The 27145-nt window shown below is 44.0% G+C and overlaps 3 protein-coding genes across 6 annotated transcripts in view; 2 read left to right on the top strand and 1 right to left on the bottom strand.

The window, feature by feature from the left end:
• The window catches only part of LOC135394244 (ATP-dependent DNA helicase 2 subunit 1-like), a 34469-nt gene extending 30666 nt beyond the window's left edge, over nucleotides 1–3803 (top strand). For 3 of the 4 annotated variants that reach the window (XM_064624892.1, XM_064624895.1, XM_064624893.1), the window contains 2 exons: nucleotides 3005–3097; nucleotides 3210–3803. In XM_064624892.1, coding sequence (XP_064480962.1) covers nucleotides 3005–3097; nucleotides 3210–3323 — 207 coding nt within the window. In that variant the 3' untranslated portion in view covers nucleotides 3324–3803. The remainder of the gene's footprint in view (nucleotides 1–3004; nucleotides 3098–3209) is intronic. The other variant, XM_064624894.1, reaches the window with a different exon arrangement.
• LOC135394245 (peroxisomal trans-2-enoyl-CoA reductase-like) lies at nucleotides 3557–12954 on the bottom strand. The gene is made up of 8 exons (XM_064624896.1): nucleotides 12555–12954; nucleotides 12211–12347; nucleotides 11957–12122; nucleotides 11811–11892; nucleotides 9168–9264; nucleotides 6083–6184; nucleotides 4220–4334; nucleotides 3557–3715 (listed from the first exon to the last, which is right to left on the bottom strand). The coding sequence occupies exons 1-8, from the start codon at nucleotides 12670–12672 to the stop codon at nucleotides 3651–3653; spliced, it is 882 nt and encodes a 293-aa protein (XP_064480966.1). The 5' UTR covers nucleotides 12673–12954; the 3' UTR covers nucleotides 3557–3650.
• Nucleotides 12955–16518: 3564 nt separating this feature from the next.
• LOC135394246 (histone H3-like) lies at nucleotides 16519–17150 on the top strand. Its single transcript, XM_064624897.1, has 2 exons — nucleotides 16519–16726; nucleotides 16781–17150. Exons 1-2 carry the CDS (start codon nucleotides 16594–16596, stop codon nucleotides 17056–17058), a joined length of 411 nt encoding a protein of 136 aa, XP_064480967.1. The 5' UTR covers nucleotides 16519–16593; the 3' UTR covers nucleotides 17059–17150.
• The last annotated feature ends 9995 nt before the right edge of the window (nucleotides 17151–27145 follow it).

Below are 27145 nucleotides of genomic sequence, written 5' to 3'. Positions count from 1 at the left end.
AATGTTAGGCGGCCGAAAACAGTTTTCCCACAATTAGTGCAACCGTAGCGAAATTGGGACGCCTGCAATAGCTTCCCGAACCTCCCGTGCGCGAAACACCCTCCTTCACCTTCACGATAGACACGTGATGAGCGCCGCCACGTACGTCACTATGTGACGCGAATGGTAGGGACGCTCCTCATTGGACCTGGGATCACATGATCGAGGTGAGCAACATCACGCAGGCCGGAGCGTCTGCTACCGCTTCGGAGACGCCATGCGTTCTCCGGCTGCATGATGTCCGAAACTGAGGATTTGAAGGCTATCAACGACCACGATATTTTGGGACCGCTGACACCACGGGAAGAATGAGTGGTGCAGCCAGAAATTAACTGTGTGTTGTACAGTGATACCCCAGTGCTTCCCGACAGTGTACAGCCTCTCTGACAGTTTTCACCGCACAGTTAGTTCAGTGGCTAACAGGTGGCACCACAATACTGGCGTCATCGCTTGCTTTCTGCTATTGCGAGTTCTGAGATTGCACGAAGCCACTGATATATTACTCTTGTGATTGCAACGTTATTTTGTCAGGCTGCATACATGCTTTGTGTGTGTTTAGAAAACGTGATATAAATAATATAAAGAATAGAAGTCAACAAGAAACAGCTCACAATGTTTGTAGCAGACAGTTTTTCCTACAAACGAATGGGGGGGGCTGTCTACCACAAACGTCACATAGAGTGGGTGGGATATTTTGCAAATTAATTGCACCGTGGAGAAACAACTTTGTACAAAAATATTTTGTGGGAAAGCTTTTCACGTATTGCCTTACAAGATGACAGCAGTGTTTAGCCATGTTAGATACCACTTTAATGCTCCTTTAAGTACACTACAAAGAGCTGTGCTGCAAATGTACTTCAAGTAAAGTACAAAGTACTTCAGAGTACTACTCAAATACCTTCTCAAATTTTTTTTTGTATCAGTTCATATTTCACCTTTTGTTGGGAAAAATAATTGTTTTAATTGCCCTTTTTAGCAAATGTTTCCTAATTATTCTGGCAAGTGCTCTTTTTTTGGGGGGAAGCCTTGCTAGTTTACTGCAACTCATGAATATGAAAGAACACTATATGGATATAATTTTCATTTACCCTAACACAGATAATCAGCTGTGCTTGTGCAATGTGTTTTTTCCTCAGACACTATCCATATGCCCATTGTACGGTGTTGCCGTGCTCATATTTCTGGTGCATGCTCTCGCACAAAAAAAAAAAGACACAACAACTACAAAGACTATACATACAACCCTGAGCTCTTCTCACTGCCTTGTGATATATCACAACGAGTTTTAAAACAAAACAGTTAGAAAAGGATATGAAGCGCAATGCAAAAATTCCTGTTTGGCATTTCTTTGTTGTATCATGAAAACTGTCATGAAAAAGGGTTAAAACTCGGGCTGGTTGGTAACTCATAGTTCAAAAGATAAAACCCTCGGTGCAAGGAAAGACGAGGACGATACACACAAAAAAAGGCTGTGCTGTGTACTCGTCTTTGTGTATGTGTGTGTGTATTGTCCTCGTCTTTCCCTGCACTGAGGGTTTGATCTTTTTAACTATGAGTTACCAACCAGCCCAAGTTTTAACCCTTTTTCATGACAGTTTTCATGCCAAATGAAATTCCAGAAATGCCAAACAGGAATTTTTGCATTGAGCTTCATATCCTTTTTTAACTGTTTTGTTTTAAAACTAGTTATGATATATCACAAGGCAGTGAGAAGAGCTCAGCATTGTATGTATAGTCTTTGTAGTTGTTGTGTCTTTTTTTTGTGTGTGTATTGTCCTCGTCTTTCCCTGCACTGAGGGTTTGATCTTTTTAACTAAAACTATCTATCATGTTAGCATGTGTAAAAAAAATAAAGTGTGAAGCGAGAGAGTGGGTGATTTTCAGTCTCAAGCCTTTCTTTTTTCGTCATATCATAATTAAAAACCAATCGAGCATGACGAAATAGTCTGTCTTTCTACATAACATCTGCCAGTGGAAGGAACAATGTAAAAATGCAATGAAATCGCGTTTTCGGAACACAAAAATATACCAACCCAAGTCACTGTGTTACCTACCGGGTATATAGCACGTGTGTGTATTTTTGCGTTCCCAACATTTAACACTTGGAGAACATAGAAATATAGGTGGTAGTTCTTATGGCTTGTCAACAGTGCAAATCTTTCTTCAAAGCAAAAAGCCCATTCTAGATACAAAATATCGGTAAATACTTTTATTTTTAGTTGCATTCCAAGTTGTGTACCTCATGGGGAAAGTACTACAGAGAACTACGTAAAGTACTATTTGAGTTCCTTGTAGAAAGGTAGGAAATCCAGCGAACTGGTGAGGAAATCTCTGGGGGAAAAACCTCTGGACTGTTGTCCTGTGTTCATACCGGCTGACACTCGTAGCCATCAACATCGTTTGTTTTGTTTTGTTTTGTTTTGTTGCTTATAAAAGAATAAACAGCTGACTTCAGTGGCGCACGCGGTGACACATCGTTATTCAGCACGCAGTCAGCAAAGCGGACGGACCTGTCTGGTTCTTTTTCTAACGTGGACAAGAACCGCCGATACTTCAAACAAAAACTGTTCTTCTGGGAGAAAGACAGTCACTGTTCAAAATATCTGTGGCTGTCATACTGAGACTCTTCCCTTAATACTTGAGTACTTTGAACTTTGAGTACTGTGTATCACTGCCTCCATCACTGCCCTGGTGTATTGCAATAACCTGTGCTAGACTTGAGACTTGTACCCTTCCACAGTTGTCTCGCTACATAGTTTTTGAAAATGTTGTTTAAAATTGTACATCAAATCCTAAAGAGCCATGTGCAGCTGTAGCCGTGTGTATTGGTGCTAGTCACGCAGACGACAGTCAAGTAATGAAATGGCGACCTAAGGTTCTAGCCAAGCATGTTGCTTGCTGTATTTCCAAGCAGAGCATTGTAACTGAGCACATGTCACTACTACTTTTTTTTTTTTCTGTTCAGCCTGCCACAGCGGGAGGGCCTAGCAAGCGTGCGAAGAATGACAACAATGCTGACAAATCTCTCGATGTCCGCAAAGAAGCGGAGCAGGGCAGGGTATGTGAACTTGTTTCCCACCTTTCTTTTTTTTTAATGTTTCTATATTCTTTGTATGGTCATTGGTTTCTCAAACTGGCGCAACATTCATGTTATGTACATGTCTGTACAGCTCAAGAGCTTGACTGTGAACGTTCTCAAGGAATTCTGCAAGCAAGAAGGGATCAAATGTCCACAAAAAAAAGCAGACCTTATTGAGGCCATTGAGAAACACCTGGGCATTTGAAGCCTCTGGGTACATGTTTGATTTCTTGTTCACTGTGTCTGAGTACAGTCTTTTCCTTTTGTGTTTTGTTTAAACACATGTACATTTTTTGTTTCCACATTCTTATTTTGTAAACACCTGGTTGAATGCACAACTTGATGCATCAGGTTCCTCTTGTTCGGAACAGAAGCAACTGTACGGCTATAACCACATATGATACATAGATCGGACACTAAATTAAGGATAACAACAACTACAAGTTAACAAATAGTTTATTAACAAAAATTACCGATTGTGCTGTTGCAGTGCTAGGGATCAGGTTGTCTCGGAATCAATGCCAGCTAGCAATCATGTCCTGTCAGTACCGTCCTGTGCCTGTTCCTGGCTGTCATGTTTTGGCCATCTCTCATGATCTGTTGTAAATATGACAGACATCTAGTGTTTCAGTTTCCTTCTCTGCATGATTATATTGCTGTGACAATAAAACTTGTAAATATTGGAGCTAGGTTTCATCTGTGTGTGCTCTGAAATATTCTGTGATCATTTCTGAGCACGTCTTTTACCTTGTGGGAGCTGGTATTACAGAAAAGTATTAGTATTGTCAGTGTCCACATGATCTCTTCAATGCAGCCCTGCAATATTCTGCATTTTTCACCCAATCACCGAGTGGGTCGATGGCAGATATTGGACAGTGGGAGCTCAAGAAGCTGGTCATATCCAAGTAAACTTGCAGGTTATGGAGATCCCTGCTTAAATAACAGATACACCACATGCTTCTTGAACTGTGCCACAGTACCCTTGTGTAAATGTGAAGGAGCAAAATGGTAGCTCCAACAGCTCTGATCTATTATGTGGCTGCAGGGTTGAAGCCAACAGAATTCACTGCTAAATCATAAATTTGCAACAAGGTGGTTTACCTGGAACCTCAAATGTCAATGCAGGATAAAGACCGGAACCGCCATCTACCACTACGGTGGTCCCAGATATGTAGGATGCCGCCGAGGATAGCAAGAAACAGACCACTGATGAAACCTGGGTTTAGATTAGATTAACTTGATTGAGAATGTTGTAGTGATTATTAGAAACAGGGTGTCGAACCGAAACGTTTTTCGTTCCGGTTACACCATAAACGATCCGGTACCGGTTCTGCTCCGGAGCAAAAAAATAACGGTTCAAACCGGTTATTAACCGGTTTCGCTTCTGCTGGGAATATTCATCCCCACAACAAAAAATCAACGTTACAAAATGTAAACCCGTTTATTCCGCATACATGGTATTTAATATTAATAGACAGCTGTGAAATTGGTAGCTCCTGGTTCCTGTAGGTTACTGTCTGTTCAAATGGGCTTTCTCCTTTCTTGAAGCGCATGCTACAAACGGACTTGTTTGTCGTGATGTCATACGTAAAGTACAGGGTGTGTGCAGAAAAACATGACCCGCATTTAGGCCCATAGCTTGTTGCCTACCTAACTAACGAACTTCCGGTGGCGCATGATGGCGCATTTATGCGTTCGAAATCTGCAGAAAAATTGTGGAAGCCATACTCAGCTTACAAAATAAACGGGACAACGGAAACGTCGGCTTCCGTGCATCAGAATAGGGCAACATGGTGGACAACAGGGTGTATGTGAAAGGGCAACATGGTGGACGTAGGAGAGATGTGTTCAAGTACCGCTAAGGGAGCTATCGGTGCATAAATCGAAACGATGTCCCACATTGGACGCTCATCGGCAGTACTCCTAGCGGTGCCTACACATAACTCTCCTGAGACCGAAATGCACTACCATGCACTGTCATGACCGCCCTATTCTAATGCATGGAAGCCCATGTTTTCGCGCTCTGTTTATTTTTTTTTACACTGAGTATGGCTTCCAGGATTTTTTTGTAGCTTTCGCACGCATAAATACGCCGTCGTGCGCCACCGGAAGTTCCTCGGCTAAGTAGACAACGAGTTACATGTAAAAATGCCGGTCACGTTTTTCTCCACACACCCTGTACTTTCTTGCTGGGTTGGAGCGATCGCGTCCCATCCGAATGTCTGTTGCTACCGTCTAGCCAGCAAGCACCACCGCACGAGTACGACCCAAATCGAGGAACACCTTCACTCACAAACGCGTTCGACGGCTCCGTATTTTCTTCGTGTCCTGTCCACAAAAGAGTTGCCACTTCGCACGGGCTTGCCCTCGCGTATACGTAAATGTATTCAACTTAGCTGCTCTCAAACAAGGGACGCATTGCGCGACATTACCGATAAAGAAGCCGTTATGCAGCCCTCTTGGGTCACTGTTTAGTTGAGGAGAGTTTGGGGAGATCAAATTTAAACGAACACTACGGCACATTGCTAGAGAGTCACATGTACCTCTAAGTCTGTGTGAGTGCGCGAACGATAAACCATTACTAAGGGAGCCTAAGGGTCATAGTATACCGACATACATTCCACCGTAACCGTAACCCTCGTATAGTATCCGTGACGTGACTTCAGAGCACACGACGTCTGTTTCATTCGCCTATCCGTAGTTCAAACCGGCGAAGTTTTTTCTTGGACCGAAAACCGTTAAATATATTTTTCGGTTTCCCTCCTGAGCGAAAAAAACGTATACGGTTTCGATTCCGTTCCGGTTCGCACCAAAATAGCGGTTTTTTTCGGTTTTCGGTTCCGGTTTTCGGTTCGCTCCGACACCCTGATTAGAAAGCAAATCTTCGCATTAAGCTTAGTAACGCTCATCTAAAGACGTTTCAATAGCATCTGACACTTCTAGACAATGAGCAATTTGAAGTACCTCTTCAGGAGTGCCTGTTCGTTTACAAGGAAGTCTGGCCCTCACTTGCGAAAAGACATCACCTCTGTAATTGTCAGCAGCAGTTTCAGAGTAGATGCAACCCTGCAAGAGGAACCCAAGTTGTTCATCTGAACATTTTGTTAAGTCATATTCTTGGCATCTGTGCAGGCAAAGTGGTACAGAGGAAAAGCAATGGTCAAAAGCACTTTTTTTTTCTCTCTCTGCATTAAGTGGCACTGTTCGCCCTCTAAGAGAGAATAAAAAGAAAGTGTGGAGGTTTCAATGAAGCCGCCAACTTGCTTTATTTGCAAAGATAACAAAATATTGATACTTTTTATTTATTTATTTATGCCCAAGGTGCCCAAGGACAGCCTCAGGGCCTTCATTTAGGCACACGACTGGCATACCACTATATCATGGTAAAGCGGTATAGTTTTACAAATCAATACAGTGAACAGGCGTGACAACGAACGATTGGAAAACATAAAATCGTAAATGCATGATACTGACAAGAAAAGAAACAACAGGAAATTAAGTACGGACGCATGAGAACACACTGCAAGGTGTTTCGGTAGCCATGTCATAAAATTTTAATAAGAAAGCACACTGGTAAAAAATATGCCATCGACATTTATCTATAGAGCTTTTGCCATGTACCGGAAGTAATTTTATAAAATGTTAATTGAAATAGATCCCAAAATCTGCCTAGTCAACATCATGTTTTTTTGCCAGAAACAGCATGCGGGTGTTAAATTTACCCCACTCTCCTACAAAATACATTCCTAATACAATGGTAACAGCTAAAAAAAAGTTACGAAAAACAACGTTTTCAGACACGCAAATTATCAGCAGCCTTCACTTTCCCGGCAAGAAGCCAGGCGAAGGGGATACAGACCTGCCTCCTTCAGGTTCCTTTTCAGTGCTTCGGCAACAACGTTAGAACGCCATAGTTATCTCAAGCGACAGTAAGAGGGAAACTGGAATAGGGGGTCAGCATCTTCTTATGCTGCTTCTTGCATTAACTTCACGGAGAATTGAGCTCGGCTGCAATTTGCACGTCTCGAAAAGGCGGTTTTCACAGTTTTTTACAGCTATTACCATTGTAGTAGGGAATGCATTTTGTAACGGAACGGGGTAAATATGACACACACTTTCTGTTTCTCACAAAAGAAAAAACTACGTTTGTAAGAATGTAAGGCACCCTTATTCTGCTCTGGCTCCTCCTCTTTCAACACCGGGGCAGGCGCCTACAACGTTTGCGAGGCAAATTTCATAGCTCAATTCAAGAAACTAAAATTAAGTCCAATTAAATGAACTTCCTTGTGTTAGGTGGGAAAAGTTCCCTACAGATACCAAAGGTACTGTTGGGGACACTGTTGTCTAAAATCTCCAGCCCGTGCCGGAGCGATCCCGTGGCGGAGCGATCCCCTGTCGGCGATGTCGCGCACGAAGGAACTATACCAATGCCCTCCCCGAGGAGAGGCCGCGCTCAACTGCTCTTCCTAGCAGACGACGCTGAGAGTGTGGTGGTACTCTCTCCTGACAGGCGGCGCTGCGTGGCCTTACCTCGGAGGCTGTAACGGTATAGTTCCTTCGTGCGCGACATCGCCGATATTGGACTTCTCGGCCATAGGCTGGAGATATTAGACAACCGTGTCCTCAATAGTACATGTTACTGATACTGATACAGATACGTACACAGTGAATCCTCGTTATTATGACCCCCATTAATCTGACATGCTCGCTTTACGACCCTTTTTTCTTGGGAACCGTTTTGCGGCCACGTAAATCCACCTCATTGGTATGGCAATCCGCTTATCCGACAATGACCGAGATTTGTGTCACGAGTAGGGTTGAACACCTGTATTATCCTCTTGTTATTACGACCGCGGCGGCACTTGACCCTCAGACTAGCCCCAAGGAGAGAATACCACATACCTCACGCAGAGGGCGACACGTGTTGAAGAAGGCCGACAAGATTTGGGACGACTCCTGAGGTTGACCTCAGGATTACGCATAGCGCTTTAGAACTGCCAAAGTGCTGAAGTGCTAAAAAGGGAGCTACCACAGGACTAGGTCACACAGTACTGCTGATACTGGCAGTGCTTTCCGATAGCGACATACTGAGTCGGCTGAGAGGTCGCCCAATAACGCTGCACACGGGGTGCCTGATGGTGAATTGAGTGGGCCCCCATACTTCACTGCGAAGGATGCAAGCGAAGCGCTAAAGGTCACACTATTATTCTTTGAGCAATAGGACATTTATAACAAGCTGCACAATTGATGGTGCTATATTGTCCATTTAGAAAACTTGATTACTGGTAATTGCTCCAAATAGACATTAGTAACAGACTTTTTCAGAAAATAAGTCATCATAGCTACGTATGAAGGGAGTTGCATCAGGATGAGAGCCGCCGATATTTCAAACAGAGACTGTTCTTCTTCTGGGCACTGTCCTCATCATTGGCATGGTATTACTCGGTTACTTACATAGTTACTTCTCTACCGGTTCACTGGATTTCTACCGGTCATCATAGCTACGTAGACTTTTGTTCTGTGTAGTGTTCTGTCCAGAGGGTGTGTTTCTCGTTAGTATGACAATTCGCTTTATGAGCAAAATCGAAGGGAAAGGTGGTGGTCACATCAACGTGGGTTCATATGTTACTGACTGCTAACTGTTCTGCAGTGTGCTTTTTCAATTAAATTTTTTAAATATACGGTTAATGAAACACATTGCAAATTCAGGCGAATTGGTACCGTCGATGAAAAAGAGATTAGATAAAGGACAGTGTGAGGCGGGGTTAATCCTGTCACCTAGGCAAGAGAGACTTAGACAGTCCTCCTCCTCAAGAGTGAACACCACCAAAAAGAGGCAAGGTGGCATGCTCGGTCACAAGTGGAGCATCCTTGCTGGACTGTCTTTTGCTGCATGCCATCATCTCCCTAAGAACTGTTCTTTCTGATCCTGATGAAAACGCTTTCCCTGCCGCATACCATGTGTTGTTTGTGCCGCTTGTCTCGTTTTGCACTCTTCGTACAGAACACCCTCTGTGAAACACATGGTAGGGTAATGCAGAACACTTACTGGAGCAACGCTGTTGATTCGTATCCCGCTACTTGCCCATTCAACAGCTAAGGTTTTCACGAAGTTGTCAACACCAGCTCTTGCTGCACCTGAATGCCTGCAACAGCAGGAAGCATGCTTAGAGCCATGGGGAACATTTGTCAAGGTACGGGAGTTTGTGTGGGATGCATGTAGAGTTAGGTCCTCCCACTCTAAAGCCAGGTACACTGTACCCCTTTCTAAGGCTGTAGCTTTATAGGACGTACCAAAGTCGACAGTCGTGTAGGTCCGTCAGTAGCGGTTGTGGAGAGAACGAGGGAGAAGGAGGAAGAAGTTTTTAAAGCAGAAGACCATAAGATGGCCCTAGAACTTTAAACATGTTTGGTTGAATGCCCAAAGTATCGTGAAGCCAGTCAATCATTTTTCGTTTTTTTTTTTCTTTTTAAGTTAGGTACAGCAACCTGCAAACAAGCACTGTGGAGATTGCACACTTAAACAATGTGTTTTGCAATAATTTGTAGCTTTCAACTTCCTGGAAGGTATACTGCTGCTAGTTTGAACTTCACACAAGGCAGACATGTTTGTTGCTGATCAGTCCACTTATCACTCCCACCATTCAGCCAACCAAGTGATTGGACATGAAGAACATGGGTGGAATAAGCTTGGCGATGCTTGTGTTTGGTATTCTAAAGCTTAACGGAAGTTTTTGCAAAGCTGAACAAAATTAAAAACTGGTATATAGTCTCTACATATCAGCCACATGTGAATTCCTCCAATCCAAACAGTTGGCACATTAGAGAGAAATAACTCGTCAGCAAAACAGTCATGATTCTTTACACTTCAACACATTTTTGCATGTCACTGAAGGGAAAGAAACTTTGGATGCACCAAGAAACATAATCGTAGAATCAAACATTTCCTAAACACATCCACATTTCTTGGTGTATTAATAAGGTAGGTGTATCAGTGATATAATGCTCTATTTATTTAATGAGGTCTTCGGGGAATGTCTGAAGCTTGAGATATTAGTATATAGGCTGCATCTGAAAAGTCACTTTTAACATAAATATGCATGGTTACCCTAAATAGCGTGCTTGCTTGCTTACTTATTGTACAGCGTAATACCATGCATTGCTTCCACGCAGGTTCAGTAGGCAACCATTCGCAGACAAAAAAAGTTTAAAATATTTAAGCAAACCACAAGCATGGCCATGGTTTACCAGTATTTCTTTCTTTGTGTCCTGTTTTTTCTACATTATTACCATTCTAATCTCTCCTGCAGCTAATTCTTCCTGCCATTTCTTCATCAGTATTTGTGTGTGTGTATATATATATATATGTAAGGCAAGTCAGCTTGTATTTGTGGAAATGTGCTACATGTGCCACAGAGTAGGACTGCTGATAACTTTGACTGCCCTAGGTTCACTTCTCTCAAGTCATGTTTGTCATTCCAAAGTTTCTTTATTCTCCAAGCCTGCCTACATGTGCTGCCCTTTTTTCTTGTGTGCGTGATTCTAGCATAACTCCTAACCTAGGCAGGAATAAGCCTGAAAAAGCGGAACCCTGTGTATGTTGGTCCGGGCTCACTTGCACAAAACTGTTTGAGGGAAATACTCAATGACTTTTTCACTTAATGCACACTAGGTGCAGTAATGCTCGAGTGAAAAACTCGTTGAGTATTTCCCTCAAACAGTTTCGTGCAAGTGGGCCCTGAGCTTTGCACCTATGGAAATCGTTGGTAATGTAAGTAAAACATGCAGTACTCATTGTGCTTGTAAGTGCTGAAACTTCACCATACCTCTTCAGGGACCTCTTCAGGAGTGCGCAGGCAGGCAGGAAAGTTTGAGCGGTTGGCGTCAGAAGTTCACGTGGAACATGATATCATCCCATCAGGGTGAGAGATCCACCACTAAAAGTCCAGTGTGAGTCTCTCATCCTGGGGACGGGACCCTGACGAAAGGATGTCACATTCCACTTGAACCACTGATGCCACCCACTCAAACGTTGCCTGCCTGCACACTCCTGAAGAGGCCCAAAACGGCCAGAACAGCTGTCCACTGCTGGTATGGCAACGTTTGAGCACTTACAAACACTTACACTACGTGCAGCCAAACAGCTTCGGCTACTTTTTCCCCCTGCAGTACTCTATAAAATTACCACTTATCTCCAAGAAAGTTAAACATAAATAAAGTGCTTTAGAGGATATGTACGTGTAGCCGTAATTTACTTGCTTTTTCGACGTAACAGTTCCAACCCTGAATACAGCTTTATTGATGGAGTGTGAATATAACAAAAAATAAGAAGGTTCACCCAAGGTATTCGGTCTGAGCACCGATCGAGATTACAGCTGTGATCTCAGTAGTTCCCTTCCTCCCTTCCTAAATTTCTTTGGAACCTAATGCTGGTGTAGGTTTGGATGGTATTCAATGAGATATGCACTGCTGCACACAAGACAGAAACTTGAAAGATGAAAGTCACTGAAAAGGTTAGCCAGCTGTAGGACTCGAACCCACAAAATTGAGGATTTGTATGTATTTGTCCCTTCTATGTTGTTCCAGCCTCAGAACATCAGTTGTTTCAAGACAGAAACTTCTCTGTTGCCGAGCACAAGGACAACAATGACCTGATGGACCATACCCCGAATTATGATAGTAACGGACTCACGCTGCTAATGGATATCCTCTGGAGTTTTCCATTACTATGTTGACTATTGTGCCACCATGTTCTTTCATCCATTGATTGTATGCTGCAAGAGGGTGAGAAAGAAACATTGTGACCCATTCGCTAATTGTGTCTAATGAGAGCTGTACCTTCTTTGCACATCAGGAATGTTCCCGTCAAATTTGTCTCCACAATAGCATTCCATCCTTTCAAAGTGGTGTCACCCGCAGGGCAGAAGAACTGGCCCCCACCGTTGTTCACAAGAAAGTCGAGTTTCTTGTGCTTTCGTAATACCTCCGACAGTAAGCTTTTCACCTGTGCAGAGCAAAATGACCTAGCATGACTGCTGATATCGCCCTGCTGTCTTACTTTCTTAGGATCTAGGATCCCGCTGTAAACTCACATTTTCTTCATTCCTTATATTGCAAGCTGTGTACGATATGCAGGATGGTTCTTGATCCTTTGGTATGATCGACTGAAACTCTTTTGTTGCAGTTGCTAGGTTCTGTTCATTCCTTGAAGCAATAACTACTTTGCAACCTTGACAAAAAAGTGCCAATGGAGGAGAAAGAACATATTAATATAAATTACACAATCTGTCTTGCAGAATCTTTGATCAAGTTATATGGGACTGGCCTACATAACGTTTGCGTCGTGCTTCGCGTATGAAGGTAGTCTGTAGTCACCGTGTTGTTACTAGCTAAAGGAAAGCGACCAAAAGCGACATATAGCAACGTAGCGTATTACCGAGATAAAGTAGTTCCCTTGTGATTGCTTTTCCAATGCCTGTGGCTCCTCCAGTTACAACAGCTACTTTGTCGCGAAAAAGGCCCGACCTAAACACACTCGCTGAAAAGCGGTTCATTGCAAAATATTTATTGCACGCCTTCTACAGACTGTTCGCAAATGCACTTGTCGAATGCAGATGTCAAGTTTTCCTCGTTCCTCTTAGCAGACGTGACCCCGTTAACAATGTAAAGAAAGAGAAAAGAAAAGAGAGTCGTTGTTGTAAACGCCTATGCAATGGTAAATGTAGACGATTGCCGCAACTCTTTCACATTTCTCAGAATTGCCCAACACTCAGTTTAGAGTTCAGATTACTGCTGTTGATGTTGGTATTTCGCAGACTGTTGATGTTCATGGCGGTGGCTTCCGCTCTTTTTGCAAGAGCGTCGATGCCCTGTGCGCCGCTGGTGGCCGGAAAATTTTTCGTTCCAGTTCGCCCCTGGGGAATCCCCGTGCAAAAAAAAAAGTCTGAGTCTGGGCACAGAGAAAAGGCTCAGACTTTTCAGTGAAGGTAGACCTAGAGTCACTAAATAGCTATTTAGTGACTCTAGGTAGACCCATACAATGAACGGTCGCAACATTATTCACACAACGTTGCGAAGGCATATGTTCTCTCTCAGGTACTTTTTCTCAAATACGAACGAAACCAGGTAGCACAAAAAGTTGCAGCACCGTTGTCTAAATGTCAGCTTGTAACATTGCTCAGATGTTGCTAATGTCCGCAACTTCAACGTTATCTGCAACGTTCATTTGCAACATTGCCGCAACATCCATTGTTAACATCACATGTGATGTTAACAATGGATGTTATATATATATATATACGAGTATATATCACCTTTTTGAGATGAAGTCAGTTGCAATATAGCATATGCTGAAGAGCGCAATGTCCTAATTAACTTTCAATAATTCGCTTTTTAATTATAAAAGCTACGAAATTGTCCCAATGAGAAATTGGTCCCTTCGGTCACCTGATACCGTAGCCGTTTTCAGAACAAAAATGCGTTCCATATATTTATCTTCCGCAAAAATTCGTGAACGAACACTTTTTTTTTTCTTTGTTTTGTTCATTGCGCATCTTCGGAGACGCGTCTTTCCTTCACCCCCAATGAGAGAGGGCGAAAGAACACACTATCGCCTCTTGCGTCCTGGAAAAAGATTAAAAGAAAACAGAAAATGCATCCCAAGATAGGGGAAGCTCCAGTAGCGTCACCCGATACATTTGTTTTCGTTTTGTTTCCGCAAGTTAAAGCTCATCTTCGATGTATGGGGCTGCACTGTGCTCCTTCCCCTTCCCACATTGGGAGTGACGGGAATACGCGTCTCTGGAGATGGCGCAATGAACAAAATAAAGAAGAAATATGATGTTCCTTCACGAATTTTGTGCGGACGATCTATCGAACGGATTTTTATTCTGAAAACGGCTACGGTATCAGGTGACCGAAGGGACCGGATGTTCTCATTGGGACAACTTCGTAGCTTTTATAATTAAAAAGTTAATTATTGAAAGTCAATTAGGGCATTGCCTTAGGAGTTTGCTGGTGCCCTGCAGCATATGCTATATTGCAACTGATTCCATCTCGAAAAAAGTTATATATATATACGTACATATTTTTTTTAATCTGTTCGCATTTAGCTGGGACACCCTGCATTTAACAATACACTAGATGTGAAAATATTACAATTGGCAGATATAAAGGTGAAAGTTACTTCAGATGTTTTGTGTAAGTGTGAATATTCACCAAGCAGTTGAAAGTCGCTAGCAAGACATAGAAACAACAAGAGTAGAAACTTGATTCAGCACTTACGTACAGGGAAGGGTAACGGTAATGGTAACGAAAACAGAAACGGTATATTATCGAAATTGGAGGTGGTAACGATAACGGAAACGGAAACGCATGCCACGGTCCTCCATTACCGGAAACAGAAACGGAAACGAAAATTATCGTCCGGTATTGAATTCGGGTAATGGCTATTCCTGTTGTGCGAAGACATTTGAGTTAATTTTCTTGTTATTTTTGTATTTTGATGATAACATTCCCTGTAATCGTCTAAATACTACACGTGAGCATGGAAGCAAAGCGCAATATTGGATCTCGAGGGGGCATCCCTCGCTTACCTCGTTCCAGTCCTCATAACTACGTGACATCAACACATCACTATAGTCCACCATAGCACGAGGACGACAGCCTACGATTTTTAGTTATTTATTTTTACTTTTTTTTCATTTCACCGTGGCTATGGCACTATGATTTACTACTGAGAGCGTCTACTTATAAACGCGACATTGGATGAAGGTTACGCCCATCTTGAGTTGCTGGACGCAGAGTGAGTGAAGACTGAAGACATGTTCCTACATTTTCTAAAAAAATCTGGCATGATGTGTGCATCCCAACGACGTAAAATTACTTGTGTAGTGTGTACGCGTGACACCCAAGCAGCACTTGGGCAAAACAGGATGCTGACAGAGCCGGACGGGCTGTTCTCCCGCAGCTTTGTAACAGCATTTCCATTACCGGAAACAGTAACGGAAACGAAATTGAAATGCTGGTATCAGAAACGGATAACGGAAACGAAAATATAGCCGTAACGAAAACGAAAACGGTAACGAAAATACGCCGGGTACCCTTCCCTGCTTACATGTTCTGAAAGCATACTGTCAGTCATCAACACACACAACATAAATCCACAAGGAATAAATTCATAGGGATATATCCCCAATGTCTGAACAGTGCTCACGAAAACAAAACAAAAATTCTTGAAGCACTGAGCTCCACGGCGATCATGCTCTTCTGTGTTTCGTAGGTGATTCGCTATGGCCCGTCCAACTTGCGTTTCCTGCGTGAAAATTAACGCCATCCAACATCTGTGAATTCCGTTTTGACCACCTGCTGACAAATGCCGACGCCCGTATGCCAGCCGCGTCGTACGAGCGTTCGCGTTACTGCCCTCCGAAGCTGCAGCACGGAGCGGTTCTCGAAAAGTGGCTGTAAACGCGCCAGAATCCGCGTTTCGCGGAGCCGCGAACGCGAAACGCGTTCGAAAAGCGCGTATGTGGATCGAAGTCCGAACTCCAAAGCTTGAGGACGATACGTGAGCATAAGGGCGTACTGATACCACGTTACCTGACCTTCGTTACTCGGCAGTTATTCGACAATCGAGAGAACACTCAAATAATTTGATGCAAAAAAAAAAACAAAAAAACTTGGTACTAAGGTTTCCCGGTTTAGATATGTATATTCGGTTGCACAGCCATTATTTATGTCAAAAATTGACAAGCATTTATTTTTACCAGAAACGTTACCACTGAGCTGCACCGGATGAGAAAATAATCGAGCTGAGTACTCTACCGCACAGGATATCGTCTCAGGAAGATCGATGATGCTATTTTTCGATTATACATGATGGCCTACAGACACTCTTGTGCACCTCACTGCTTCTGTCTAGCGCGTTTCCAAGAATGTACTTCACTTCACCAGTAGCGTGTGTCAGTATCAGTGGCGTAGCCAAAGGGGGCGGCGGGGTAGCATTTGGGGGAAGGAAAACGTTGGTGAAGTCCCCTCCCCCATGTAAAGTTGCCGTAGAATATTTCCCGAAATGTTTCCTGGCTACACTACTGGCTAGCGACGATCAACTGAAGTCGGACTCTCTTCAGAAACTGTTCTTCGTCAGACTAAACGACCCTCCTCTCACGGTTGTTCACAGTTGCCTCGCGGTGGTTCAACGGAATAAAAACTTTTCACAATGGGTGTAAAACTTGCCAGCTGCATAAAAGGTTTCTATACGGCCGCTTGGTTATCTGAACGTTACCTTACTTTTATCTAGCTTTACTTTCTTATCAGGAAACCCTTATCGCGAGAACAACACATTGTGGCAGCTCGCGTTCAACTTACGGGCAACTGGTTTCGCATATCGGACACGCATCGAGGACCCGGCGCCATTGGATTGGTCCGTGGAAATGACATAAAAAGGGTGAATCGTGGTGGACTCGCTAAGAGCGATGGCACGCACGAAACAGACCGCACGAAAGTCGACGGGGGGCAAAGCACCACGCAAGCAATTGGCGACCAAGGCTGCACGAAAGACAGCACCCGCTACTGGAGGCATCAAGAAACCGCACCGCTACAGGCCAGGTAGGGACCCCATGAAAATACGACGCATATTTTTGACTCACTCTTTTCATATAGGTACCGTCGCCCTCCGTGAGATCCGTCGCTACCAGAAGAGCACGGAAATGTTGATACGGAAGTTGCCCTTCCAACGACTGGTGCGAGAAATCGCGCAGGATTTCAAGACTGACCTTCGCTTCCAGAGTTCAGCTGTGCAAGCACTCCAAGAGGCGTCCGAGGCCTATCTGGTGGGACTCTTCGAAGACTCTAACTTGTGTGCCATTCACGCCAAGAGAGTGACCATTATGCCCAAAGACTTGCAACTGGCGCGAAGGATACGGGGAGAAAGAGCGTGATTTTTCTTTCGGGGTTATACTTGGACGTTTACCGTGTTTTTAGCGAATAAATGTGACTACGTGTCTTGATTCCAATAAGGAAGAACATTCAACATGAACGTGCGTGATACTTTATTTGCACCGCTTCCCGGCATTGTTTTCCTCCAAAAAGCAACGGCACAATTATTTATTATATAGGTGGCGGCGTGTTCTGGCGTATATGACCACGAGTGTTTGTTTTACCCACCAGTGGGCAGATCACGCGGCAATGACGTAATTCTCGGGGAGCTCTATAGACCGTGATCGGGTGTTGTTTCCAATGCAGCCCCCAATAGACGGATTATCTCCGATGAATAGAAGGATTAGCCATTGTGTAGGGTACACCACTAGAGGGCGCTACGAGCGACGCCTCACCACTAGGGGCCGCTGCTGTCGCATTCTGCGGATGACGTCATTGCTCCTTCGGGGAGCATGGTGAGAGATAGCGGGAGGCATTGGATGGCGATGCGAAATAGAGCGCCCCCTTGTGCAAGGCTGTGGTGGCGCTGCGGGCGACAGGACAGACGCTCTCGGTGGCGGATCTCCACGGCGTTGTTATGGTCTCGTGACCGCGATACGCGGCGTCGGCGGCAAAAGGGTTTTGGGTCCAGCGTTGTGTACGAGTCTTTGAGCGAGTTTATATTAATCTCACTCCGTTTATTGCTCAACTGATAGTTGTTGTTTGAGAGCTCAGTTGCTATGCTGTGAGATTGGGGTGTACGGCACGCATACGGCATACGACAATATAAATAAATAAATATAAACGAAAGGACGTGCACGATAAATTACGCCACATTATTATGGCTTCCCGTGTTGCTACACTTTGCATTATAAAGGCGCTTTCGCGAACCAGTCCGTCCACAAACAGCCGTGTGCATCCCGTCGTGTATATATTAGACTTGGATACTTTCCTTTTTAATTGCCTAATGACGCTTTTGCGACTCGAGCGCGTATATTAGCAGGCTCCAGACTCGCGCAATATTATTTTGGTGATGGTGCATATGTTCAGACAAGAGCGGAGGAAAGTTGTTCTCCCCAATTTGCTTTATGTATTTATTCACTTCAGTATATCATTCTCACATACTAGTTTAAATTTAATTAGCGATTAGTAATACTGCAGTATAAAGAATTTAGCACACTACAGTGCTGTAAGATATATTGTAAGCACCTTATGGCTGCAGAATCACTGGGTGGATATCTGTAAAATTTTAGTGCCTTCTTTTCTGTGGTGGTCACTGTCACTAATAGGGATTCAGTTGAGTGTTGTGGCAATTCCAATGTAAACAGTCATCTCCTATATTGGAAAGTGAGTGATTATGGTCAAACAAGTCAAAATAAACGTGATACCTTCTACGATACCATCTGTGATTCCTAAATGTCAGTATGACAAGGTATGAAGAAATGTTAACGTAGTGCATGCTATCCAAAGCAAGTTCTTCCACATCCCCCTCCCCCCATCTACAAACACCCAGAAAAAAAAAAAAAAACTGGTCTTGGGTTTGCCCCTGGTAACATAATTTAACTACACAAATGCAGGTATGTGCAGTCAAACACATTTGCAATAAGGAAAGCATGAAGATTATTGCAGTTGCAACGGTCATGTCAGTAGGTCATGTACATCTTGGTTTCTCAAACACACATCACATTTCTCAAACATTTCCATGTCTTTTATATTCAACATGCTGGACATCTAGTGTGCAACACCTGATATTGAATCAAAATCGGAGCCACTATTGGGTCATGAACACACCGGTGTAACCTGAGCAACAATAAGGTAGACGGCATGTCAACAAGTTGCAAACCGCTGTTCCAAATTGCACATTTGCATGCTCATCTAGGTATTTTTCAGATTTCTCAAGCATTTCCATATCTTTTATATTCAACGTGCTGGACATCTAGTGTGCAACACCTGATATCGAATCAAAATCTGAGCCAGTATGGGGTCATGAACACACCGGTGTAACCTCAGCAACAATAAGGTAGCTAGTGTGCAACACCTGATATCGAATCAAAATCTGAGCCAGTATGGGGTCATGAACACACCGGTGTAACCTGAGCAACAATAAGGTAGACGGCATGTGAACAAGTTGCAAACCGCTGTTTCATCTTGCACATTTGTCATGCTCATCTAGGTATTTTTCAGATTTCTCAAGCATTTCCATATCTTTTATATTCAACGTGCTGGACATCTAGTGTGCAACACCTGATATCGAATCAAAATCTGAGCCAGTATGGGGTCATGAACACACCGGTGTAACATGAGCAACAATAAGGCAGACCACATGTTTTTGAAATTTCTCAAACATTTCCATATCTTTTATATTAAACGTGCTGGACACCTAGACGTGCTGGATGTCACTAGATGTCCAGCACGTTGAGAAATTTCAAAAATACCTAGATGAGCATGACAAATGTGCAAGATGGAACAACGGTTTGCAACTTGTTGACATGTGGTCTGCCTTTCTGTTGCTCAGGTTACACCGGTGTGTTCATGACCCAATCCTGGCTCAGATTTTGATTCAATATCAGGTGTTGCACACTAGATGTCCAGCATGCTGAATATAAAAGACATGGAAATGTACGAGAAATTTCGAAAATACCAAGATGTACATGACCTACTGACATGACCGTTGCAACTGCAATGATCTTCATGCTTTCCTTATTGCAAATGTGTTTGACTGCATATACCTGCATTTGTGTATTTAAATTATGTTAGCAGAGGCAAACCCAAGACCAGTTTTTTTTTGTTTTCTGGGTGTTTGTAGATGGGGGAGGGGGATGTGGAAGAACTTGCTTTGGATAGCATGCACTACGTTAACATTTCTTCATACCTTGTCATACTGACATTTAGGAATCACAGATATGGTAGTGTAGAAGGTATCATGTTTATTTTGACTTGTTTGACCATAATCACTCACTTTCCAATATAGGAGATGACTGTTTACATTGGAATTGCCACAACACTCAACTGAATCCCTATTAGTGACAGTGACCACCACAGAAAAGAAGGCACTAAAATTTTACAGATATCCACCCAGTGATTCTGCAGCCATAAGGTGCTTACAATATATCTTACAGCACTGTAGTGTGCTAAATTCTTTATACTGCAGTATTACTAATCGCTAATTAAATTTAAACTAGTATGTGAGAATGATATACTGAAGTGAATAAATACATAAAGCAAATTGGGGGGAACAACTTTCCTCCGCTCTTGTCTGAACATATGCACCATCACCAAAATAATATTGCGCGAGTCTGGAGCCTGCTAATATACGCGCTCGAGTCGCAAAAGCGTTATTAGGCAATTAAAAGGAAAGTATCCAAGTCTAATATATACACGACGGGATGCACACGGCTGTTTGTGGACGGACTGGTTCGCGAAAGCGCCTTTATAATGCAAAGTGTAGCAACACGGGAAGCCATAATAATGTGGCGTAATTTATCGTGCACGTCCTTTCGTTTATATTTATTTATTTATATTGTCGTATGCCGTATGCGTGCCGTACACCCCAATCTCACAGCATAGCAACTGAGCTCTCAAACAACAACTATCAGTTGAGCAATAAACGGAGTGAGATTAATATAAACTCGCTCAAAGACTCGTACACAACGCTGGACCCAAAACCCTTTTGCCGCCGACGCCGCGTATCGCGGTCACGAGACCATAACAACGCCGTGGAGAGCCGCCACCGAGAGCGTCTGTCCTGTCGCCCGCAGCGCCACCACAGCCTTGCACAAGGGGGCGCTCTATTTCGCATCGCCATCCAATGCCTCCCGCTATCTCTCACCATGCTCCCCGAAGGAGCAATGACGTCATCCGCAGAATGCGACAGCAGCGGCCCCTAGTGGTGAGGCGTCGCTCGTAGCGCCCTCTAGTGGTGTACCCTACACAATGGCTAATCCTTCTATTCATCGGAGATAATCCGTCTATTGGGGGCTGCATTGGAAACACAGGGGTGGCATCTAATGTATTGCTCCGTAGACGAAAGCGTGCTGGGCGAACGCAGTGCATCCTGGACGGGTCCTGGTCGCACGTCACAGCAAACGTCAAGGCGCACGTGACCTTAAAGATGGCGGCGCCCGCGATGGGCGGCCAAACCGTTTGTAAACAATGCGGTTGTTGTTTCTGGACGACGTTTTGGATGTTTTTCGATCACGGTAATTATTTTTATCCGATAATCTCGCAATAAAACGCGCAGTTTTACACATAAAGCCTCGTATTGTTGACAACTTCCAAAGATGTGATGACGACCTCGCGTTAAGACTTACCGAGCCGATGCGATGTACTTAAACTAGGGTGAAATGGGCTACCATGTTGCGGAAGAAGCACCACATAGCTTACGCTGGCAAAATACGGTCATCTCTCGGTGTTATGACGGCGAAAATATGTCGGTACGCGGCAAAACGACATGTAAACAAAGTCACATGACCTCAAAATGACGTTTTCTATGACGTGCGACCAGGACAAGATGACAGTTTTGCCAAAAGCACCCGCTTGAGGGTAGTTACAACAATGGCGGGTTTGTGTCACCCCTGTGATTGGAAACAACACCCGACCGTTTACAGCAGAGTTATGTGGGCGCCGCCATCTTAGCGCATGTGATCTTGCGCGTCACTGCTTGCCTTCTCTTCGGCTGCCTGTTGGCACGGCGCACGTAGTACGGCGGTGTAACCCAGAGACGCTTTCCCCGATTTTAAACTTTTTGCAATGAATTCCGGATGGAAGGATGACACGAAGCTTTGGCCGAAGCTTCAGCGATCAGGTGAGTGCGCTTTTTATATAATTTAAGTTGCATTTGCTTGATTTAGAGTAATATTTCTGTCCTCGTGCGTCCTATATGATCGGCCCCACTATGCTCGAGTTACTACATATTTCGGCGTTTTTTTTTTTCCTCTTCTTTTGTTGCGCATACGCAACGTTGTGGGCACGTTTATAATGGAATATCGTAGGATCGTGATTTCTTGCTTTTTATCGCAAGAGTTGTTGCGGTACAACTATACGCATGTAAGGGCTGTTATGTTGTCGTTTTGAAGTAGCATATACTTTTATTGTTGCTTTCAGATTATTCAACCACATGATCAACGAGCTAGAGGGAGACGGAAAGCTTGCGCTGAACTACAGAGAATTTGCAAACTGAACGAAGCTGTTTGACAGCGGCCATGTCGGTGTAGTAGTACTGTGCCAGTGCAACGATGGTGTATGGATTTTAAATGCCGACACCAGTTCGACACAAACAGTGAGCAGAACGTGTAGTACAAAGACTCGCTTCGGGCCCACTTTGGCGGCAACATGCGCATGTAAATCGGGTCTGTGCAGCAGGTGCAGTCATATTTGTACACTGCTCATCAAGATTGTAGAGGCGACAAACAAGGGGCTCACGAGTGCTTCGTGCACTGACAAGGCATGTACACGGAACTGTTCAACTGCAAGGAACTTGACCCCTGCTACTATGCGGGAAGTTTATTCACACAAGCAGTAGCCACCGCCTACAGCAAACAAAGATGCAACCCGAGGCAGGGAAATAAACAACAGACAACAATTTCCAGCAGAGTTGGGGCTCACACAGAAATGCTGCGCCACTTTGAGGGCTGCATTACTTACCCTCGCTGAATTTCCCGGTTTGAAATCCTTCCTCTGAAGATTTGATACCTACCCTTTGTCGAATCAGCTTGTTTTTCTCTCTTTGTGGAAACCCGTGCATTCCAAAATGCCTCGAACGCGGGCAGTCTTTGTATAGCGACGGCTCATGAATTTAACAAACAGCTTCGTCCCACACGATCAGATCTCTGTCACGGTTTCTACACTCAATCACAGAACAAGTCTTTGCTCTGCTTTTCCAGATTTTGCACAGAACTGTAGCACAGCGGCAAAAAAGGTCGGAAGCACTCGCAGAAGGCAAGCGATGGCGTGGCTTCTGTGGCGCCATCTATTCGCGCACGGAGCAACTGGCTGCTGTAAACGGTCTATTCTCGTGTGCAGCTTCCGAGCGAAAGAGGGTTCCTAGAAGAACAAGTTGCGAGAAAACATGTAGGCACGTGAGCCTGCGTACGCGATAATTCGTACGCAGTAGCGCTCATTTAGTTTTATGCCCTCTCTTGTGCCGTTTTTGGCCTTACGTGTGCAACGTCGGAACGATTCGGTTTGGAAGAAACCTCGATTCTATTCGAGAAAAGAATTCAGGGTTTTAGTCTGAAATCTAATCGAACATATAACTATCCACCTTGTTGTTTTGAAAATTTCGAATATCCGCACATGCATAAAACATATTCTTTCGTAGATGTAAAACCTGCAAATGCTGCAGACAATCATGGTCTGTGCGTCGACGACCTACATGTCAACTTGCACATCGGTTGCTGTGTTGGTGGACCCCCGCGTGTGCTACAGACCACCCGACTTTTTAGGTGAGTTTTGCACTGGACTTTATCAACTTTTAGGAAGAGTTACGCAACTGCATCATAATTCGCGTATTGTGTTGTCTAAAGACTTCAACCTCCTCTCCGTAAAGATAGGAGAGATCTTGGAAGTATTCCTGGCTCAAGAAACTACGCCTATGAGTAACGATTTTATTGACATTTTTCATGCCAAATTAAATTATCACACAACTAACTCGTGACGACGTAATGTCAGATATTTGTTTATATAAACAAATGTAACATAAGCAAGTGATGCGGGGCGATGACAGAATACCAATGTGTTACTGAACACATTGGTATTCTGTCATCGCCACGTGTCAATTGTTTGTTATAATAACGTTCTTCGTGTTTGTACGAGTCTTGAGGAGTCCTGAGTCCAATTGTCTTGAGTTTGCATCACCTTATGGCAGTGAAGGAGGCAAAACTGGAGGTCACAATATGGGTCTAGAAAGACATGGATATACAAATGATGGGTGGCACCTGTCGTTAGTTGTATAGCAGCGTTCGGGTTCTCATGCTTGCTCAGGAGGTTGGTCTATGGCATGTTATTGCTGAGCGAATCAGGCCTGCCGGTGTACCGGCTTGTTGCTCGCGAGGGACCGTCCTGGGCCGGCTTTACAGGGAACAGTGCCAACAGTTATAACATCTTAGGAAAGCCCTGTGAAAACACCCAGGCCGCATAGTCGGTGCCGGGATTCGAACCAGGGTAGCCTAGCCTCACAGTCTCCGCGTGAAACGTGGACCATCTTGGACACTATAAGTAGGGAGTGACTTTTTCGGGTTAAATGCCTTTCTCAGATTCGGGGGGTAAAAATCGGGCGCTATTTTTAAATCTGTAATACGGGGAGAAATCGGGCGATAATTGTGCCTTCGGGTGTTATTATTTCTCCTCTTGTCTATTAAGTGCTTTCCTAATCTCTCTTTTTTGTTTCTTTTTTCTTTTTCTTTTTTTTTCTTTTTCTTTTTTTTTTTGTGGAATCGTGACCTTCCAGCGGTAATCCCCGAAGGCATAGACAGTGTTGACACATATGGGTGTATTGCTGGGAACGTAAGTGACCCCTTCTTACATGTGTTACACGTGGTGACCTTTGTTCGTCTTCAGTGGAAACGTCACTTGAGGATTTCATAGTGACTGGAATTCGGGGAGAAATCGGGTTTAACCCAAATTGGTCGGAGGTCAGTTCGGGGGGGAATAACCGGGCGGAATCGGGTTTAACCCGAAAAAGTCACTCCCTAACTATAAGCCGGAGTGTGTGTGGTCAGCGCTGCGCAGTGTATGTTACTGTAGCAGTGGAACTTTCCGTAGCAAATGGCAGCTCATCTTTCGTTGGCGTCACAGCAGCAGGATCGCACCGAAACCTTCCAAGATCCGGTGTTTCGAGCCTTCCTGATTTTTCTGGCCGTTTTCCTGCTTGCCGTTTGCGCAATGGTAGGGTAATAATAATAATAATTCGGGGCTTTACGTCACGAAACAACTGCGATCATGACCGACGCCACAGTGGTCAGGTCTGTGTATTAATTTTACCCACCTGAGCTTTCTTTAACGTGCACCGAAATCTCGACACACGGCACGCCACATTACACAGGTCCCTCGCGGAAGACGGCGTGTCAAAGCAACTTGGTTGTAACCTTCCACAAGGTTGCCACCGTCCTCGGCCGGGTTGGAACCCATCCTGGGATCAACAGGCGGACAGGCTACCGCTGAGCTGGGGCACGGAGAATTGCTCACCGGACAATTGCTCACCAAAAAACTGCTGAGGCAAGACAATTGCTCACTACAGAACCGTTGAAACCGGACAATTACTCACCGCCTCTTTCACAGCACTTCTGATTTTATTTCGCGTTTATGGTGCTTGACTTTATGTTAGCTGAACTTCTTTTTTATTTGTCTAAGTTGCTTCAAATAGATCTAGGAAATCCACCAGTGAAGGGGGTGAGGCGAGAGGTCGTCCACTTGCAGGCACGCCTGAAGCGTCTTTGTCAGGACCTGCGTACATGGGGCATTTCTACAGGGTGTCCCACCGAAAAAGGGCCAGGGGCTAAAAGAAAGACGGAGTGCTGGACACAAATGGAACCAATTGTACGCGTTTAGCAGTTGTGTGGTCTATCCAAAAATATTTTTTTCATCACCCCTTGTTAATTAATTAGCGGTAATTAATTTTCTAACTTTTCAATTACAAAAGCTACGAAGTTGTCTCAATGAGAACATCTGATCTCTTCGGTCGCCTGATACCAAAGCCGTTTTCAGAACAAAAATCCGTTCGATAGATCGTTCACAAAAAATTCGTGAAGGAACACCATTTTTTTCTTTATTTTGTTCATTGCGCATCCTCGAAGACGCGTATTTCCTTCATTCCCAATGTGAGAGAGTGAAAGAGCACAGTGCCGCCTCATGCGTCGAAGATGAGTTTTAACTTGCGGAAACAAAACAAAAAGAAATGTATGGGGTGACTCTATCGCAACTGCCCTTATCTTGGGTTGCTATTTCTGTTTTCTTTTAATCTTTTTCCAGGACGCAAGAGGCGATAGTGTGCTCTTTCGTCGTCTGGTTTTGGGGGTGAAGGAAAGACGCGCCTCTAGAGATGCGCAACGAACAAAATAAAGAAAAAAATCGTGTTCCTTCACAAATTTTTTGTGAACGATCTATCGAACGGATTTTTGTTCTGAAAACGGCTTTGGTATCAGGCGACTGAAGAGATCAGATGTTCTCATTGAGACAACTTCGTAGCTTTTATAATTGAAAAGTTAGAAAATTAATTACCGCTAATTAATTAACAAGGGGCGATGAAAAAAAAAAATTTTGGATAGACCACACAACTGCTAAACACGTACAATTGGTTCCATTTGTGTCCAGCACTCCGTCTTTTTTTTAGCCCCTGGCCCTTTTTCGGTGGGACACCCTGTATAGATGGCGTGCATATGACGTCACACTATAGCTTTACCCGTGGTATTTCCCTCTTTCTGGTGAACCGGCGCACCCTGCCTATACGCGTGCTTCTTTTCACTCTTTCTGGTGAACCGGCTTACGCAAATGCACCCCACCTATAGGATTTTTTTCCAGTGCGGACTCTGCAGGATGTTCACAGGTTCATGTTATGACATCTGAGAAAAAAATCATGAGCAATATAAAGAGTGCACAATTTTTACAAGTGACGTTGCCCCCTCTCGGTATGCCCATGCCTGCGTCACCAGGATATTCGAAAACACAAGCCGGGGAGATTTAAAAACACATTACTATTTAACCACTAAACTTCACGCATTTGCTGTGTCTGTTCAAGGAGGTTTAGCGAACGAGAGCCACATTTTAGCGCCCGTTAGGCTTAGCAAGGCGTGCACGACTGAACAGCAGGTTGGTTAGTTTATTATTAGGTTAGACCGAGTTCAGTGTTTGCATTGCTGTGTCCAGGTTAGTCTAAGTTCTCTGTTGGCAGTTTCCCGCGCGCGACTGTGCATTTTATAGTCAGATAACGTTCATTTACAGTAGTTTATTTTGCAACGGGGATTTCGATCACTTTATTTCGAGGCACACCGAAGTTCAGCTAACATAAAAAAGTCGAGTATATGAGCGCCATAAACGAGAAATAAAATCACATCACATAAGGACGCGAAATAAAATTGCATATAAGTGCGGTGAAAGAGGCGGTGAGCAATTGTC

Source organism: Ornithodoros turicata, chromosome 5 (assembly GCF_037126465.1).
Source record: "Ornithodoros turicata isolate Travis chromosome 5, ASM3712646v1, whole genome shotgun sequence".
Taxonomy (NCBI): Eukaryota; Metazoa; Arthropoda; class Arachnida; order Ixodida; family Argasidae; genus Ornithodoros; species Ornithodoros turicata.
Note: the sequence above shows the minus strand (reverse complement) of the source record. Positions and strands in the feature narration are given on the sequence as shown.

What these genes read in the sequence shown, in the direction of transcription:
- LOC135394245 (XM_064624896.1), bottom strand. Translation starts at nt 12,672, where the DNA reads ATGAACCGCTTTTCAGCGAGTGTGTTTAGGTCGGGCCTTTTTCGCGAC. An exon ending in ATATAAGGAATGAAGAAAAT is followed by an intron (nt 12,123 to 12,210) that starts GTGAGTTTACAG and finishes TGCTCTGCACAG; the next exon opens with GTGAAAAGCTTACTGTCGGA. An exon ending in GAATCAACAGCGTTGCTCCA is followed by an intron (nt 6,185 to 9,167) that starts GTAAGTGTTCTG and finishes TTCCTCTTGCAG; the next exon opens with GGTTGCATCTACTCTGAAAC.
- LOC135394246 (XM_064624897.1), top strand. Translation starts at nt 16,594, where the DNA reads ATGGCACGCACGAAACAGACCGCACGAAAGTCGACGGGGGGCAAAGCA. An exon ending in ACCGCACCGCTACAGGCCAG is followed by an intron (nt 16,727 to 16,780) that starts GTAGGGACCCCA and finishes CTTTTCATATAG; the next exon opens with GTACCGTCGCCCTCCGTGAG.